The sequence below is a fragment of the Triturus cristatus genome, chromosome 6, assembly GCF_964204655.1.
Source record: "Triturus cristatus chromosome 6, aTriCri1.1, whole genome shotgun sequence".
Taxonomy (NCBI): Eukaryota; Metazoa; Chordata; class Amphibia; order Caudata; family Salamandridae; genus Triturus; species Triturus cristatus.
This window is the reverse complement of record NC_140589.1, coordinates 1,714,444,695-1,714,463,691: the sequence shown is the minus strand read 5'-3', so window position 1 is coordinate 1,714,463,691 and position 18,997 is coordinate 1,714,444,695. Positions and strand designations below refer to the sequence as shown.

The 18,997-nt window shown below is 42.2% G+C and overlaps 1 protein-coding gene across 1 annotated transcript in view; it reads right to left on the bottom strand.

The window, feature by feature from the left end:
- TGFB2 (transforming growth factor beta 2) overlaps positions 1 to 18,997 on the bottom strand; it is a 363,618-nt gene that overhangs the window by 102,103 nt on the left and 242,518 nt on the right. The window contains exon 2 of the mRNA XM_085612937.1: positions 9,367 to 9,530. Coding sequence (XP_085469063.1) covers positions 9,367 to 9,530 — 164 coding nt within the window. The remainder of the gene's footprint in view (positions 1 to 9,366; positions 9,531 to 18,997) is intronic.

Below are 18,997 nucleotides of genomic sequence, written 5' to 3'. Positions count from 1 at the left end.
TTTAGTTCAGCATGTCCATACTTCTAGGACTTGATATTGTGGTAGAACACCCCAACATCATTTGAAAGCCTCCTCAGAATGGAGATTTGTAAGCAAAGAGGTACCCCGGAAAGTTGTGTTTCTTTAGAAGCACAAGTTCCATGTGATAATTAGCACAATTGGCTCTCAAAGTACGACTCAAATTTTGCCAAAATCATTAATTTGTACAAATGTAAATGACATGGAGGATGTAATTCAGAAAGGTTTCACGAATCTCAATTCAGGATTAATCTCAATTTGTGACCAAATCAGGATTCTAATTTGGAAATAACAGCCTAAATAAAGGACTTTTTGCAACCCGAATACAATTCCAATATTCCCCCTTTCTAGGTCTGAATATCAAAATGATGTGCCAATTGCACACTGTTAGACCTGGCATCCTTGGAGTAGGTTTCCCCAGTATTTTTGCCTATGCCTTTTGTGATTTTACTGTGTGTTGACCTTTGTTTTTGCTGGCGTAGATGCTTTAGGCACATTGCCACTGCTGTTCAGTGCCACAGTGCAAGTCCTCCCTAGGTAAATTGTTGTCATGGATTAGTGTTTCCATGATTGACTTATTTGGTTTACTGTTAAGCCCCTAGTACAGTGCGTTTGTGTGCCCAGGGCCTCTAAACTAAATGCTGCTAGCGGGCTTGCAGCACTGAATGTGCCACCCTCCCAAGCAGCCTTACAAAAGGGTCTCAGGCCTGCCATTGCAGTGTCTGAGTGCAGTCAAGTACTGGCAGGTCGACCTGGCAAGTGCACCCACTTGCAAGGCCCTAACCTTCCCTTTTCTTACATATGAGTCACCCCTAAGGTAGGCCCAAGGTACCCCTGTGGGCAGGGTGCAGTGTATGTGGAAGGTGGGACATGCCCTAATGTGTGTGACATGTCCTGATAGTGAAATACTGCCAATTTCGTTTTTCACTATTGAAAGGCTATCTGTCTCATAGGATAGAATGGGAGTTTATTTATAACATCTTATAAATATAACTTACCATTGGGACAAGATGGGAAGGTGAAGTTTAGTATGCCTTACCTCAGAAAATAAAGATGCATCTTTTAGAAAGAATGATTTTTACATTCTGTCTTTGAAAATACCACTTTTAGTAAGGAGGTATTTTAGTGCTAATCCATCCTGTGTGCGTCTGCTAGGTTTGTGTATTGACTGTCTGGCTTTGAAGTGACAGGGGCTGGGGATGTGTCCTGCCTCTCCAGGGTGAATCAGGGCTGGGCTGAATAGACTGTATCCTGCTTGACCAAGTATCTCCAAGGGCTTGAGGTAGAGATTGCCCCCTGTTCAAGAAGTCTCAGGAACAGCAAAGATCTCACCATCCTTCTGAGCACCATCTCTGGAACTGCTGGTTTTAGTCGCCGCAGAAGAGAAGAGCAGCCGACTCTGTCATTGAGTCCGTCGCTGGTTCCGTGTCCTGAAGGCACCGCAGAAGGCACTGCCACACTTTGCACAGCATCCGTAGTCTCACCATGCCGCTGGGCGATCGTCACCGAGCTGTTGCTTGCACCGCGTCCTGTGGGCACAGCACTCCACAACGCCTCGCTTCACTCTGCCCGGACGTCACCCACACCGTCGCTGCCCGACCCAAACATCGATCGGCTCCGTCGCCTGCGTCGTGACCTGCCAGCACCACATCGAGCAGCACCTCACTCCGCATCGTAGGCCTTGGTCTCACCAACGCCAATGGATGACCGTCACCAAGCCGCTGCCTGCCCCGCACCGTGAGGGCACAGCACGCTGCATCGTTTCCACTTCAAGTGGTTACCTGACCGAGTCGTACCAACGGGATCGCCCACAATGAGAAAGGTATTGTCTACGAGTCTGACGACGCTTTAGCTAGCCTGTACCGACGCGGTCAGTTGGAACTGTTAGACTCTGTCATTTTCAGCATCACGGTAGCCCCAGATGGAGCTACCAACTCAGAAGAACTGTGTTTTTCAGCAATGCTTGCAAATCTAAAGTTATCTTGCAAAGTAACTATTTTTACAGTATTGTATGTTGATTTTTTTGGCGTATTTGATCTTGTTGGTTTAGATAAAATTTTGCTTATTTTTCTAAACTGGTGTGATGTCCATTTGTAGTGTCTTCACTATATTGCTGTATGCATGCAAAAATGCTTACACAGTGCCTCTGAGATAAGGGCCACTGCTCGTGCCAAGCTACCAAGGGGGTGAGCAGGGGTTATTTTAGGAGTGTGTCCTCCTTACCCTGACTAGGAAGAAGGCTCCCTAATTGGACAAAGGTGCAAACCATTGCCAACTAGAGACCCCCATTTCTAACACACACCCAAAAAATAACATCGCCAGTGGTAACGTTATTTACCAGGTATGTTTTTAGCACTCTGAATGGCGGCCAACTGGGAATCCATCCCAAAGTTTAAACAGCCTGCTAAATTTAATTGAATTCAGGTATGAGAACAATTTTCAGGATTTATCTGTAGTAAATTATATCTGTCATACAGAAAAATGTTAGCTGGTTAATCCTCAAACAGATGAGTGAAACGACTCAATATTCATAAGTGTGATCAATATAGTTCTTTTTTCAAAGGAAAGTATACAGTATCTACTGTACCATACAGATTTTGGTGCTGTAAACCAAAATAAAATGCATTTAATTCCCCAAAAACTTGTGACAGGTGTTATTTATCCCTTCCAATAAATAACAAACCCTGTCTTAATATTATTTGTGAGGTTCGATAAATACCACCTTGATTCCGACTAACTCTGTCATTTATGGAATTCAGTCTATAAATATGGCTGCTTGCCAAATTATTTTGCTCTCCATATGCAATAAGTAGTGAATACCACAACAGTGGGATAATAGAGACCAATCAATGTACTTCTGAGAAAAATATGTAGTTTTTGCTTAGAACTGATATCAGAGAAGCTGCGTTTAAAGCAGTCTTATTCCAAATTCCTGGAAAATTACTCCAAAATGGGTAAGAAATAGATAAGTCTACAACAGGGCAGTTGCTTTTTCCAAGAGCAAATCTTTCTGGCATCGTGCCACACGTCAGACTGTCAATGAAAGGTAATATAACTCTCAAGTAAAAGTAATGAGGTAAACTGTGGAAAAAAGAGCTGTTCTCTGCAGAATGCAACTGGAGATAAGGACGGTGGCGCCCATCTCGTCCAACTATGTACCTTGAGGATAGAAGATCCAAGTAACATGGAATTTCATGAACTGGCCTGTTCAGCAGCAATGGTAGCTTTATAGAATTGATAACAAGTTAAGATTCATGTGTGGAATGTTATTTCAGCTGCACAGAACAGGCTATGGGGGTAGAGCCCTATGGTCACCTTATTATCATATAATGTTTCAAGCTGGGTAAAAATCCTATCTCAGGAACAATACGAACGAACAGAACGCGACCTACTGTTGTTCGTGGTACTTGTGTTTTTGCACTATTTTTCTGGCGCGAAATGCAGCCTTGCATCCATGCACTTCACAGGAAAATAGAGGCTGAATGCCAGATTTGCATTTCGCATCATTTCTGGTGATTTTTCTAATACTTTGATAATTATACAAAAAGTTGCACGAATTTCACACACCCTTAGCTTCAATGGTGGGAATCAGACACATATCTCGTTAAATGGACAGGGTTTTGCATGCACATTTTTGGCATTGAATAGGAGCCGCATTGCTCATTCTGAGTGTTGGGATCTCCTGGTTCTCTGCTCAGGCGCGGGGAGCAGTCGAGGCATCTGTCTGCACATTAAGGTGGTGTCTACATGCACTGACGCAGTAAATGGGTAGGTGCATGGCTGTACACAGCACAGCTCATAACAATGGAATGACTACCACCGCTCTGTGATTGCCAGCTGTGTTGTCTGCAGACAATGCACTAATTCACTTACATAGCGTGTAGGTGTATAGACTGGAGGCAGCCTGATCTTGGTGGAAATTGGTGATCAGATAAGTTATGGACTTTTTGGGGGCTAAATCACAAGCTTTTTGAGCATCTAAACATTACTTACATTTACAATAAAATTGAGGGGCATATTTATGAAACAATAGCGCCTCAAGCCATCTTGCAGCGCTGCACCGTAGGGAAAGGGCATGAATGCACTGTATTTAATGGAATACGGCACATTCCAGTCCTTCCCCTTGCGCTGGCACCCTTTTGGCAGCCTAGTGCCAACACAGGCTTTTTTTGCAGGAAGGGCCTCCTTCCTGCACAAAGACAATCCTAGGAGGCATATTCCTCTATCTATCTGTGCTGCAGAATGTAGCACACATACAAAGACGAAGTAACGAGGAGGAATAAATAAATAAAGGAATTTCTCCTCCTTATGCCTTCCCTGGGATGGCATATGATTTTGGCGCATTCCCGGGGTTACAAGTTCTTGTAAATCTGGGAAGGCATCAAAATCCATGGGAGTTGTTTGGGAACACCCCCCACAATGCCCATGGAACGCTTACCCAGGGAAAAGTAACGCAACTTGGTGTTTTGTGCTGCATTGCACTACTCCAGATTTATGAAGCCACTCAGAGCTATGCAAAGTGGATGCAACCCACTCATAAGTATGCCCCTGAGTTTGTGGTTGCTATTCACAAAGTCGAAATCTCAGAATTAGGATGTGTTGATTTTTCCAAGCACAATTCTTTACTAATGCCTGGGAAATAGGCACTATTCAGAGGAAATGTGTGCAGTGATCAGTATTGGATCCGGAAACTTGGGTGCTCCCAAGAGATGCAAGGGGACACTGGGAGTGTGGTGAAAATAAAGAAAGTTGTAACTTTAGGGCAATTTATGAAACTCCCACTCATACTGAGTAGCACAACGTTTGTAGTAGGTTTGCAAATTAAGGAGGAAAACACTTGAATTAATTCATAGCTTAACAGGGTGCAGGGGAAAGCATTTCTCACATTTTAAAATATATCACTGACGGAGAATAAATAACAAAGTGAAATATCCCCCTAAACTTTACCATAGTCAGTACATTTTTCACTGACAGCAATTTAGCATTTTACTGATGGTAGTGTGCACAGAAATGTATGAAAACAAGTATCTTTATAAAATGTGTAGGGGTCAGCATGTGGCTTGCATAGTGTTTTTTCACAGCAGCCCCCTTTCTTTTCTAATGTATTACTAGCCTCACACACACACACACACCAGACATTCAGAACCATGTTCCTGAACCCCTCAGTATAGGTGTTCTGTTAAAAATGTTCAAGTGGACAGAGATATAGAAAACATAAATACTCTATGCTGTTTAACACAATAAAATGAATGAGCTTCGATGTAGGTAGGGTGGCAAAACAGTTGTTTGATCAGGGCTGACCTGGGCGTAGCGGGCAACGGGCGTTTCCCCGGTGGGCCGCCATGGTGGGGGCTGGTTTTGGGCCCCTGGGGGACCGATTTTGTTACCAGGGGCCAGCAATATTGCCCCCCGTAACAAAATCAACCAAAACCGGCCCTTGAAAACAGCTCAAACCGAGATTTGTGTTGCAACTGATGCACTAATTAGTCACTGAGCAAAACCTCAATTTTCAGGCAGCTTCAAAAACTGCTCTCTAATTAATAAGTATGCCGCAGGAGTCCTTTTGCGTCTCCCTGTGAATGGATGCAAATGAAGACCGGATACTTCACCTATGGCCTTTTCAGAGGACTGTTCCAGTCTTTGATGGGTGGTTTTAATACTGGGCTCATGGGATATTGTTGATAAATATGACTGAAACTGACATACAGTTGCCAGCGGCAAACTCATTGGTGGAAGTCGCCAATGTGGACTCTTTATAAGGAGTCCCCTCGGTTGGACAGTTGAAGGGGGAGGTTGGACATAATTCTGTGTATGATTTGGATTGGTTAGCTGGAGCTTTCTGCTCTCCAAAACCACTTAGAAGGTTAGATGGTTGTGCTGGGCCCTCAGCGGTGGGTCAAGTGCATTCCTGATTTAAGGACCATGTGTTCTGATGGACTCACTACCACATAATTTAGAAGCTGCTGCTGGATCTGAGGGTTCTGTTGAGGCCTAGTTGGCTGTAGGTCAGATTACCACCAATAAAAATATCTCAAAATGCTACTTGGATGGTGTATACAACGACAAATTCTTATTTTATTCTACCGTAAGTCAGTACAGTGATTCCATATCTGGTGCGACACGGATTGTTTCCTCAAGCACCAATCCTAAAAGCCTGGCTCTCTCTCCTAAGCATTTTTATAATCTTTTTCTTTCGAGGGCCCTTGGACAAAATGATGCTACAGTCTGGGTCTAAATTGGCTGGTGCTCTGACGATTTTGTTGGAGTGAAATAATGTTTGAACCAAATATGAATCCAAGTTTCCTTGCTCTTCATGTTTCACAGTACGCAAGAATAAACTTTTGAGAATGTATTTACAATAGAAAAGTGAAGGCCGTACATCCAAAAAGATGACAGTTGTTGATTAATTACAAACAACTTTATAATATATGGGCTAAAATACCCTCTGCCACTCAGCATAAGGATATTGTAAGTCACAGAGAAGTTCTGTGACCATATAGAACAATGAGGCTGAGTTCCTTTATACTGCCATGGAACTCTGAGGTGACTTTCAATATCCTTTTAATATACAGCAGAGAATATTTCATTCCTTATACTGTTTGATCACATCATCACCACAGACTAATTAAATCGTTGGTGCCACGTTCTTTCAAATGAAAGACACTGGGGCTAATTACAATTCTGGTGGTCCACGGACCACCAGACTCGTGGGGGTGCGACAGTGGCGGTCTCCCGACTGCCCTATTACAATACGGGGGGGTTGGACCACCATTGCCCCACCGCAGCCGCCAGGGAACTGCTTTTCCCTGGCAATGTTGCAGAGTCAGGAGGCAGTTATTGGCTTGGTGGGACAGCCACGGTCCGCCAAGCATATTACAAGTTTCCTCTCTGCCATGGTTTTCATGGTGGTGGAACTGTGGCAGAGAAGAAACAAATGGGGCCCTACATGGCCCCCTGGTGCCTCACACCCTGTGGATGCACACAGAGGGCCACAAAATGCGCCCCCCTCTATGCATGCACATCAGTTCCTGCACAGCATGGACTTTACAGTCCATGCCGTGCAGGAACTGTTTTTGGCATTCCCATTGTGGTGCCCGTTTTCAGGGCACAACAGTGTGATTGTCAAAAAAAGCCTGCCAAGCAGGAGGAAACTCCTAATCTGGCGGGCAGCCTGGCCACATCTTTGGCAGTGCCGCAGTGGGGCGGACCCGGCGTCACAGTGCCAAAGTCGTAATCAGGCTCATAGTGTGTTTGCAGACATGAGGAATAAAACTAGAATCTGTAGTGTGAAATTAAACACACCAAAAAGCAGTTAGAAATGTGTTGCAAAAATATTAGAATGATTATAATTAGTGAAGAAAATGCTGTGGCTTAGAGTGTGAAGATACATGCAGAGATTCTACCTTTCCTGCAGTGGTCCAAAGTATTGAAACTTTGTCATAAATATCTCTTTTCTGCTGGTCGCTGTTTATTTTATAAAGTATGAGCATAAGGAAAAGCCAGTTCTTGTTTTTTGTTTTCATTGTATAAACTGCATCTGCAATCATTCTCCATGGCCTGCCTTTCACCTGGCCGCTGGTTTTGTCAGGAAGCATCATTATCTCACTACTCAAATGTAATACCTCATTACATTTGAGCAGCTCCACCAATTCATTGTTACATGTGGCTAGGCATATCACTTCTCTTCTGTAATAAGGAAATTAGAGACAGGCTTTTATCCAGGCATCCAAGGCTCCTATGTATTATAATATAGAAGTTACAAATGTAAGTTTAGACTTACAGTCCCACTTTAACAGATTGGAAGTCCATCTGACCCCAGAGAGATCTGAAGTTTTAAAAGAAGTGTCAGTGCTCTAAAGCTCTTCTTTAATGGGTTGCTGAAACATCGAAATGTTTCTCCACCATGCCAGGAAATAATCCCATAGCCGACAGCTTGAACGCCTTAGATCAGTGGCGTCAAACATCAGTCTTTGAGGGCCTCAGTCAAACTACAGGGAGCTGTAGCCAGGGAAGGCCTGGAAGAGAAGCCAGCTGAGGTAAGGTAGACATTCACCATAGAATACTCAAAGACATGTGCTCTCTACCTTGCACAGCAGCTAGAACATTGTTGGAGCATAAAGAACAAGAGATACAACATTATTATTTCTCCATATAAAAATATATGTGTAAAAGGTTGAAGTGTTTCAAAAGCGTTGATAACAAGGCACGTGCTTGCATTAAATGTGGCACTGGAAGCACACACACTACCAGAACACTGGGCAGTAATGAATTACACATCTTGGCTGAACTATGAAACGTACCAGAGCGTTATCGCAAATTGTGAGTTGTTGAAGGGGTCAAAATGGGTTCAAATTTAGAATTAATGAGTTTAGATAGGGTGGGGTTTAAGTATTATCTAGCTCACATTTTAAACCATTATTGAGAAGTCTATACTCAAGATTTCAAATGGCGCTTTCTGTGAGGTCACTGGTAGGCGCAAGGGTTGAAAATGGTCCAGAAACTGAATCCCACAAGAGCTGTTGTGATAGGACCATCCGGGAAACAGTGACTCATTTTGTCTTATTTTGGCACAAGTATGAAAAGTTGCAGAAGGCCTGACTTTTTCCTGATCTGGGGAGTCGTGTTGGAGAAAAGCAATGAGGGTGTTGAGTGAAACCAACAACGCTAGAGTGCTGCGCTGTGGAGCATTTTATATGAAAGGTTCAGAAGCAGCCCATTAGGTCAAATCAGAGTTTGATTCTATGTGTTTTATATTTTTTTAAGTTTTTCTGTAGAGTTTTATGCAGTGCTTAATTTGAGCCGGTGGTCTGCACCTCCACTTAATTGTCATCAGCAGACCTATGACAGTCTGCCACATGGTGGCGCTGCCTCATCTAATTTAGAGATGAACAGAACAGCGGTTGTTTATTAACACAATGTATGTTAAAAATTACTAATACCTTCCATCCCAGCCATTCGTTTAGTTATGAGGACCTCGAATAATGTGAACTGTTGCACTTGCAGGCGAGAGGGTTGTTTTGGTACCGTCATGGGCAGTGATGACATGGGCAATGGGTGGTGCAAGTTGCAGAGGCCTCCTGGCCTGGGCCCTGTCACTCATTATTTTACAAATTAAGCACTGGTTTTATGCTGTGAGTTTCTTTAAAAAATGTAAGAATGGTGCAGTTAGTGGGTTTATCTTTCCAACTTTTGAAATGTATATTTAATTACACATTAATACATTTAGGTTGAATGATTGAGATAATACATGCTTTGCCCCTTGATAACTTCACAATGTTTAGTAAGTGATTGGCATGTGTAGAGGCCATGCGTACAACAAGTGCAGTAATAAGGACGCTTCTGTCTTACCTGGTAGAGCTCTATTCGTTGTTCTGACACTTTGGCCTTTGGGTTCTGTAAACGAAACACTCTAAACTCCGCCTTCACCAGGTTGGAAACATTTTTCTCCATCGCAGAGACGTCAAATTTAACGATCCTGAAGTAAGGACTGTAATAGATGGGCGGGATGACATCTGCAAAAAAAAATATTTACAAGGTCTCATTTGGCATCATTACTTCACCAGCAGAGTAAACTCGTGTGTTTTTGATTAGAGGGACGGCCGATTAATATTGAGCGCCGAACGAGTGCCAAGTGTGTTTCAGGGCGCGCTGATCCTGGTACGGGGAGAGAGGGGTGGGAGCAAGTCCTGCATGCTTGTAAGCCTCGACAAATTATTTAAAGGTGATGGCCGGCAAAGTCAGGCATCAAATTACAACCCAGTGCCAAAATAAAAAAAATAAAAAAACATTTTGAGGTTGGCTGTGTAGTGAAGTAAAAATGTAGCGGGGACACCTCACAGGGCAAATTCTATATTTTATTGCCAAGAATATTCTGATATGGTTTCAAAGTCTCCAACTGGATAAGACCGCTTCCAGCTTGTGCGAGGGGTTCATTTACAAGGGGATTCCCAGCTCTGTGGGCCAGGGATGACTTGCCGCTTAATTAGACCATGCGTCATCGGTGCTGTCATTGACCCCCAACACGAATGCAAGTGGAGACTGAAGGAAAAGTGACCCCATTTTATTTGAGACTCGCTGCCTGAAGACATTCAGTGGTGAAACGCTCAGCACAAGTGACAACACTGACCATTCAAACACACAAACAACCAAGCCATATACATGGAAAGCAAGTCACTTCTGATGAGACACAACCCTGAAAGACCAAGGTGTGAAGCAACTCGAACTCAGACAGAGCCACAAAATCATATTAATGGCAATACAACACTAGACAAATCTCTGTGACATAAAGAAGCATAAAAGAAGTAATTTTCGTTTACAACCAAGAAAAAAATGTAAACGTCCTACTAACACTTGTTTTCACCAGGTGTTGCTGTTGTAAATGTCCTTTTGGCTATTTTGGCTCCAGAGAAGGTCGTACAAAAAAACGAGGAGAGCGATTGTCCTGCAGCCCAGGATACTAACAAAGTTTGGGCCAACCTGCCCCAGACCTCACACTTTTCAGAGTCACATGCTGCCACAACAAGATGATTCAGTGAATGGATGTATTCATAAATGAATGAGTTAATGAGCAATTACATTTATAAGGCACTATCCACCGTAGTGATATATTATGAAAGCTGGCCTTGCCGATTCTGTGATGTATTCCCAATGAAGTAGGTAACCACAGCTGCCGCTATGTGGCGCCATTTGCTGGAGCCACCTATAAAGGTTTCCACCAGTCATTACTTGTATTTTGAATTAGCTACTCATGCAGACAGAACACCAGCAAGGGGCCAGGCATTAGGTTTGTGACCCATGACCCACATAACACTGTGACATGCATACAACAACCACTTCAAAGAACATCTGGCTGATGCCACTTTGATGGGTGAAGTAACATTGAAATGTTATGGGTGTGAAAAAGCTTCAAATGACAGCTGCCGCGCCCTCTGAAAAATTAAAGTATAAAAAAGGTTAATCACCCAAGGGGTGGAGGTGCGTTAAAAAAAACAGTGAGGAGTGAATGGGAATTAGGTGGGTGGGGAGGGGGGAGGCAAAGTGGGATGGTTGTGGATGAGGGAGCAACAGAAATGAACAAAAACATCAAATAGGAGATGCCAGGATCAGGCCAGTGGCAGATATTTAAAGCGGGGTCACATGAAACAGAGTAAGAAAGCGTGCACTCTCATCCATAGCTTAACAAAAAAGAAAGAAAAAAAGTAGTTACCTAAATATGAGCAGTGGAAGGACACAAGTCAGCCAGTTAAAAGAAAGGTAAAGAGGCTATGCTGCTGGGCAGAGAAAAAAACAAGTGGAAAGCAAGCCAATGAATATGAAGCATGCAAATGAGCGTGACAATAATGACAGCCAATGGTAAGCCGAGGACATGCTTGAAGGCCACTGCATGGTTTTGGGTACAGTTCACAAAAGGATTTTGTCTACAGCTGTGGCGGTAGGTCAAGGTGTCCCTCAAGGCTCTATACTTGCATCCACTTTTTTCAACCTCTTCTTGGAACCATTGGGAAATCTCCTAAGTAAATCTGGAATCCTCTATCGTCTTCATGCGGACGATACCCAAATCTACCTTAAGGTGTCCTCCACACACGATCTCTCCATCCTAAACTCTACTGTCAACTCCATTCAAAACTGGATGTCAACTCATCAACTCATTCTGAATCCCTCCAAACCTGAATTCCTTCTCCTCTCCTCCTCACTCTCTCCTCCTCCGGTTCCATCATGAATGGATCAGATGAATCTACTTAACAATAAACCCATCATTGTCGACAGCGCAAAATCCCTTGGTGTCATACTTGACAAAATACTCAATCTACTCTCCCACATCAATTCCATTGCAAAGTCTGCTCGATACCAACTGCGCCTTCCTTGGGGGATCCGACGCTTCTTCCTGGAACAAGATCTAAAAACCCTGGTCCAATCGCTGGTTGTCTCTAGATTGGACTACTGCAATTCTCTTCTTACTGGCCTCCCCAAATCTCACTTGTCCCCCCTTAAATCTGTTCTCCATTCTGCAGCTCGTTTCATATATGGGGCCAAAAGAAGTGACCGCATCACAATCATTTTATCTTCCCGTCGTTGTCTACCCATCGAGACAAGATCTATCTACAAGACTGCCTGTATCACCTACAAAGCCTTGCACTCCTCTTCTCCTCGCTACCTGGCGAATAAACTGAAACTCTCTGGAGGCTCTAGACCATCACGTAATGCGGAAAATGTATTGCTTGAACCTCCCACTTTCAAAAGGGAAAGATCGATGGCCCAATCCTTTTCAGGCAATGCAGTGAGAATCTGGAACTCACTTCCGCCTCAGCTCCGGACCACCACCTCCCCCCGGTCCTTCAAAACTGACCTCAAACTTCTCCTCCTTCAAATACACTTCCAAACCTAATTCACGCCATATCTATTCCCTCAAGGAAGCTCTTTCACTATAGGAAATTCTGTACTCCATGCCTATAGAAGTGCCTTCCCAGTGTGCTCTTGTGTTTGGAGTGACAGCCACTTATTGCAGTATTATACCTCTATTTGTATCCAGTATGCTTATGTAACATGCACACTTGTCACTCTTTCCTCTTGTAACGTATCGTTTGCTACCTCATCTTGTATCTTGTTTACTGTTGTTACTTGCACAATTGTCACTTTTTCCTCATGTAACGTAACCTTTGCTCTTGTACTATGCACACTTGTAATTTTCTCCTCAAGTAACGTTACTGTTCCTATTGTGAAGCGCTCTGACACCTTCGGGTAAAGTCCGCGCTATATAAAAACGCATAAATAAATAAATAAATAAATAACCTGAAAGCTGCCTGGAACCTGAGACCTAAAAATGATTACTTTCTGGGCGCAATTCACTTCTGAGATATAGAATTTAATGCGTAATGATTTGGGGCGGTTTTGAGATGTAAAATAGTCGCTCAGCAGCTCAGGTATTAAAATGCAAGCACTCTGTAAGAGATGAATGATTCAGCAAACAGCCAATGGTATTTGGTGATGTAGAGATGATCTCCTCTGGGTTTAGCCAAATCCCACTCTATGTACATTTTAGGGTATTTGCAGCAAGAGATTCTGAAGGCAGCTGTACGGGCAGGGCAGACATAAAAAGCATGAAAAGTCCTAATAGAGAGGTCAAAAAGTGTAAAACCTTCTGACCAAATCAAAGAAAGGCCCCAAAAATAACGGTTGTGCTGAATACAAAAAATGTTTTTTGCACTGATAAGAGAATGTCAAAAGATGTGAAAGGTTACATTTGTGCTGCAGTTGGAACCACTTTCACAATCAAGGCAAATAGTGTTTGATCAATCACGAAACACAGTGACAATAACTCCAAATATGAATAGCACTGATACATAAAGCATGGTGCAGATGGCTTCACAACACTCACTTCCACGGCTGCGATACACACACACATGCTAAGGTATGTGAATTCAGTGGATGCAGACATGGCGGTATTTAGTATGAGTAGCCATATTTTCATATGGTTTGCACCAAACTTGCTTTTAAGTCAAGGCAATTGGCTTTTTGTTCCATATTTGTTGTTCATAATTTGATGTTTTTCCTCAAAACAGATGATTCTATTTGCAATTTTTGCACCTTTCTTTCAGCACTTGAAATTTGCCATTCATCCATGTCTCCTCCCCAATATGAACATTAGCACTCCTTACGGTCAATGCGCTCAAAATGGCCTCTGCACTGTGAAACATACCCATTCCAGAAAAAGTATGTTACTACTTGTTATTATTAAACCACCTCTTTATAACAGCGCCATCTGATCATCTCACACGGAAATGCACTCCCTATAAAAATGCAAGAGAACTAAAATTCAATAGCATGCAAGACAGAAAAGGAAAAACAAGTGAGAAATTTAATTTGACATATGTCTGCAGTGAAAGAAAATATTGGGACAACAGTCTTAAAAAGAGGCCTACAAATGCTAACAAAAATGTAATCTGTCACTATTTGCAGCCATTTTTAGGCCTCCCCTGTTACAGCACATGCTTTGCTTGCTCTCTTCCTATCGAGAGATATTGTATACAGAAAGAGGCTTGCAGCCCGCACATTGCTTAACATCCATTGGCTTCATTGTCACTCCTACTTGCTGCCTTCTGGTTGGCCAGTGTATGCTGACTTCACTTCTTTTTCTTTCGGCTGGAGCATGAACCAAGTACTGATTGCTTGAGCTTGATTGCTGTCCTTTCGCTGATTGAGCTGTCATTGAGGTACTACTTTTATTTTTTCTTTGTCAATGTATCCTTGTTGAACCTCTTGCCATTTTTAACTATGTTTTAATATGCCACACACACTTCAAAGAAGCCCTTTTCTCCTTTGAAATGGATGCTAATTGTGACAACTTGGTATCTGATGTTATTGTGATAACAGATGTTATCTCATTCCAAATGTATTTTCACTAAGACATGGACATTGCTTTCTTTATGTGATAGGATTATGTGATGGGATTTTTTGCCAAATTTCATATTTTTCTTCTTTTCACGCATTGGGATATTAACTGATTTAGTCAGAATCACTGGGGTGTTATGCAGAGACTTGCCAAGCATTGGCAAAGCCAATAGGTTTCGCCTTTGAGACTCCTGGCCATACGATTGCCTTTTGTTCATGCTGTACAGCATGGGCATTGCAGACTTTCATAACAATTTGTAGCTATGCTGTATAGCAGTGTGGCTGCTGTGCAGCATGGTTAAAAATAATAATATAAACAAGCATTTGCATAGCCAATAAGTCTCAGTTTTTGGATCTTAAAAGTGCTTAACCATGCAACACATTATCCTGGGTGCTGTGCCACCATGGATTAAAAAGCTATATAATTACTACACACTGTGTCATGCAGCGTGATTTAGGAATACATGCTTGCCTCAGGAAACATTTATCGACACATTCCAAGGCTTTTTAATGCACAGAAAGAAAGACAAGTGCCTCAATGCATGTCAACAGCACTATACCATTCTGTGTGCGACTGCATCAATAAAGAATTGAACTGCATATGAAACAAAGCAGTGAAATACATTCCAATGGTGGCGATATCACATCTCTCCTCCCCCAGGTGCCCTTCTTCAGAGTTTTCCATTCAAAATACTGCTCGCAACATGCATTTACCAGCAAACACCTGGCCCCGCCCTCTGTCCTAGTCCCCGGGGTATAGGAGCACTGGACATTCCAACAACAACAAAATGCTCCCATATTTCAGGTAGAGGGTAAATAATGAATAAACAGGGATGGCATTGGTATCACTCAATCTCCACGCACCTAAAAACAAAAAAATTAACCGACTTGATATAATGTAACTGGCGCTTTTGTAAAGTACTCCAATACCTTCAGGTCCGTCAAGTTTGCACGCTATAAAGATGCCCCCCAAATTAATATGACCTTGCGTAATGTAACAAGCTCTCATGTAAAGCACTCCAAAACCTTAAGGTTGCTCAAGTTCACATTATATTAAACATGTCTCACAGTCCCTGGGGAGCTGCCATGAACATGCTTTGAAGTTAGAGGTCTGCGAGGAGGATGACGACAGGAAGATGCAGTGGGGTGGGCATGCAGTGACATGGTAGGAGGTGGGAGGGATGAATGCTGCTCCCATTTGTCAGGTCGAGAGGAATTAATGAATAAACAGGAGTGGCATTTGCATCACTTAATCTCCGCACACCTAAAAACAAAAAATTTAACCCGACCCTTTGTAATGTAACTGGCGCTTTTGTAAAATGCTTTAATACCTTTGGGTCAGTCGAGTTCGTGCTCTATAAAAATGCCCCCAAATATGAATCTGACATTGTGTAATGTAACTAGAGCTTGTGTAAAGCGCTCCAACACCTTCGGGCCGCTCAAGTTCACATTATATAATAAAAAGTCCATAGGGAGGTACTGTGAATGTGCTTTGAAATTAGAGCTCTGAGAGAAAGAGGACGACAGGACGAGGCAGCGGGACGGGCATGCAGCGGCAGGGGAGGAGCTGGGAGGGATGAATGATGCTCCCATTTATCAGTTAGAGGGAAAATAATGAATAAACAGGGGCGACCGTTGGCATCACTTAATCTCCGCGCACTTAAAACAAAAGAATTTAACCTGACTTTGTGTAATGTAACTGGTGCTTTTATAAAGCGCTTCAGCACCTTTGGTTCAGTTGAGTTTGCGCGCTATAAAAATGCAGCCAAAAATCAATCTGACATCATGTAATGTAACTGTCACTCATGGAAAGCACTACAACACCTTCGGGCCACTCGAGTTCACATTATATATAAACAAACATCAGAGAAAATGTGACGGGAGTTGCCCAAGCCTTGCCATTAACTGTGCTACAAGGTTGGGCCGCTGAAGCTACGGTGACCGAGACTCACTAAAGCAACAAGCAACAAAGCAGGAAGGGTTTGGGGGAAATCTTCACGCTTTGAAGTCAGAGAAAATTAAAGAGGCAATTTTGGAAACAGTGTCTGACATTTGATCTCGGTATTTGAATGAGACGGGGAGATTAAGTGACAGGTGCGGAAGCGGACCCACCAAAAATGGGCAAGCAGCATGAATCACAGAAAAATATAGTCCCCATATGACCATGTAATTGCAGAAGCGTAATGTTAACAGTAACTGGGAGGTGCTCTGTGGTAGAAAAACCAAACACGAAAAGGAGGGACAAAGAGAAAGTGTTAACCACAAACAAGCAAGCATTTGTGAACAAAACTCAAAGGGAAAAATAAAAAGGCATTATCCCTGGCAGTGTGATAGTGCTTTTTAAATTTGTTTTAGCCACACTGCAAAGCATCCATGCTGCTGTACAGCATGGCTAAAAAAATTGCCAAAGCCAGAAGATCTCATAGGCGAGACCTATTAGCTTTGACAATGCTTGTTAGCACTTGAATCCATTAAGAGAGGAAAGCAATTAGCATGCACTCCTGCATTCGCATGAGCACTTATCACTATTTTTTACCCATGCAAAACTGTGTGGTTGTGTTAATATGTGCAGAATGGGTGCTAAAAACATTTATCCAAGTTGTTTCACGTTACTTAGCACACAGGTATTAATTATGTTCAAGAACACTCCTGATGTTCATCACACATCTTATCTGCAACTGACTGTTTTTCCATGACCGTTTATGTTAAAAACATGTGTGTTATGATATGAAGAATAGCGTATATTTAAAGACGCCAATGACATATTATGTCCTTAAAATATATAATGAGGTCATTAGAAACCGGATCTTCGAACATAAAATGTGTAGTCTTAGAAAAGTAGCTCAATTAATCAAGCACCCTTCTAATATTACCTAAAAGTCAGAAACCCTGAAAAACATGGTGATCCAAAGGCATTACTTTTCTGAATCTTAATAAATGTTCCCACTCTGATCAGTGATTTTCCCTTGCGCAATGCTGGTTTGCACGAAAGCAAATTAAGAAACCTGTCCAAGAATGTATAGAGTGGAAGTTTTGGACACTTGGGGAAAGAATATCATTGCACTTTGTTAGGCCTGTCAGTCTTAGGGTGCACTTCCCCCAAACCATTTGCCTCTCTTCCTCCATTATGGTGAAATTATTTTTGTTGACCTTAGGACTCAGTGCACTTTACCATTGTGCTAAAGTGCTAGTGCTCACTCCCCTAAAATATGGCTAAATTGATTATACCCAATTGGCATATTTGATTTAATTTTAAGTCTCTTGTAGAGTTGTATACCTTATGCCCAGGGCCTGTAAATTGAATGCTACTAGTGGGCCTGCAGCACTTATTGTGCCACTCTCTTAAGTTGCACCTTAAAATATGTCACAGGCCTGCCACTGAAGTCTGAATGCAGTTTTAAACTGCTATGTCGACTTAGAAAGAAAATGCCCTTGCCAAGACTTTCTGTTTTTTTACATATAACTCACCCCTAAGGTAGGCCGTAGGTAGCCCAGAGTGCAGGATGCGGTGTAAAATTAAAAGGTTGGGCTCGTACTTTTACGTTTTATATGTCCTGATAGTAAAAAACTCCTAAATTTGTTTTCCACTGACAGCCTGGCAACTTCAGAGAGTTAAACATAATAAGTAGATTTACACCGAATATAAAAATGTGGCCAAATAATGACAGGTCAAGAACTAACAAGAAAGTGAGCTAATATTGGCTCATTATGCCAAACATATGCCGTAACCTACAGTGTGGGGACACATAGAAGTAGAGAATGGGCAGAGATCCCAAACAAACTATTCAGCATATAAAGAACATTACAAAAGTGGTCTCTGTTATTCTTATAGTTCTATAAATAGTTTTCCCTCATAATCTTCCTATTAGCATCTAGCAATACTGATTCCCCACCTAATAGGCAGGCAATTCAATGTAGTGACTAAACTGCTGGAGTCTCATAAGGTTTTGGCATTTAGGAACTACTCAGTCATCTGTATGATCACTGTGAGAAAAAGCCCCTTTTTGCATGGCCACCCCCCAATTTTTGTAGAATTTTAATGCTGGGTTTTAGACACAGAAACAAGTGAAAAATTGCAAATCCCTAATTCGCATATATATGTCTCCCATAAGGCTATATTACATGGTGTAGAAACTACATCCATGGCATGGAAAGTTAATGTCACCTGTGGAATGCGGCACTTTTTGTGCTTTCCACTTGTGTGACAGGGATTCAGCCCTACTAGTAGCCTAACTACAACAGATTTAATCTGAAGCTCGACCAATCGACCAATCAAAATAACCATTTTTGTCAGGGAAAAACCTCCCTTTTAAATATTAATGTCACCCTTATATAGGTCTTGTAGCCCACAATGTAGGATACATAATTTTTAAAAGTAGGACATGTAGAAATTTAATGTTGCTTTGTTCCTACAGTGACAAGGCCTCAACTATTTTCACTATGAAAGGTCTGGTTGAGGAAAACTATGTCAGGTTTGGCACCAGTTCGAAAATAGTTCAACCACTATTTTTAATATTTAATAAAATCCCAATTTAATGGTGAAGTTGGACTTGTAAATAATATTTTAATAAATATTTTAGAAAAGTAAATT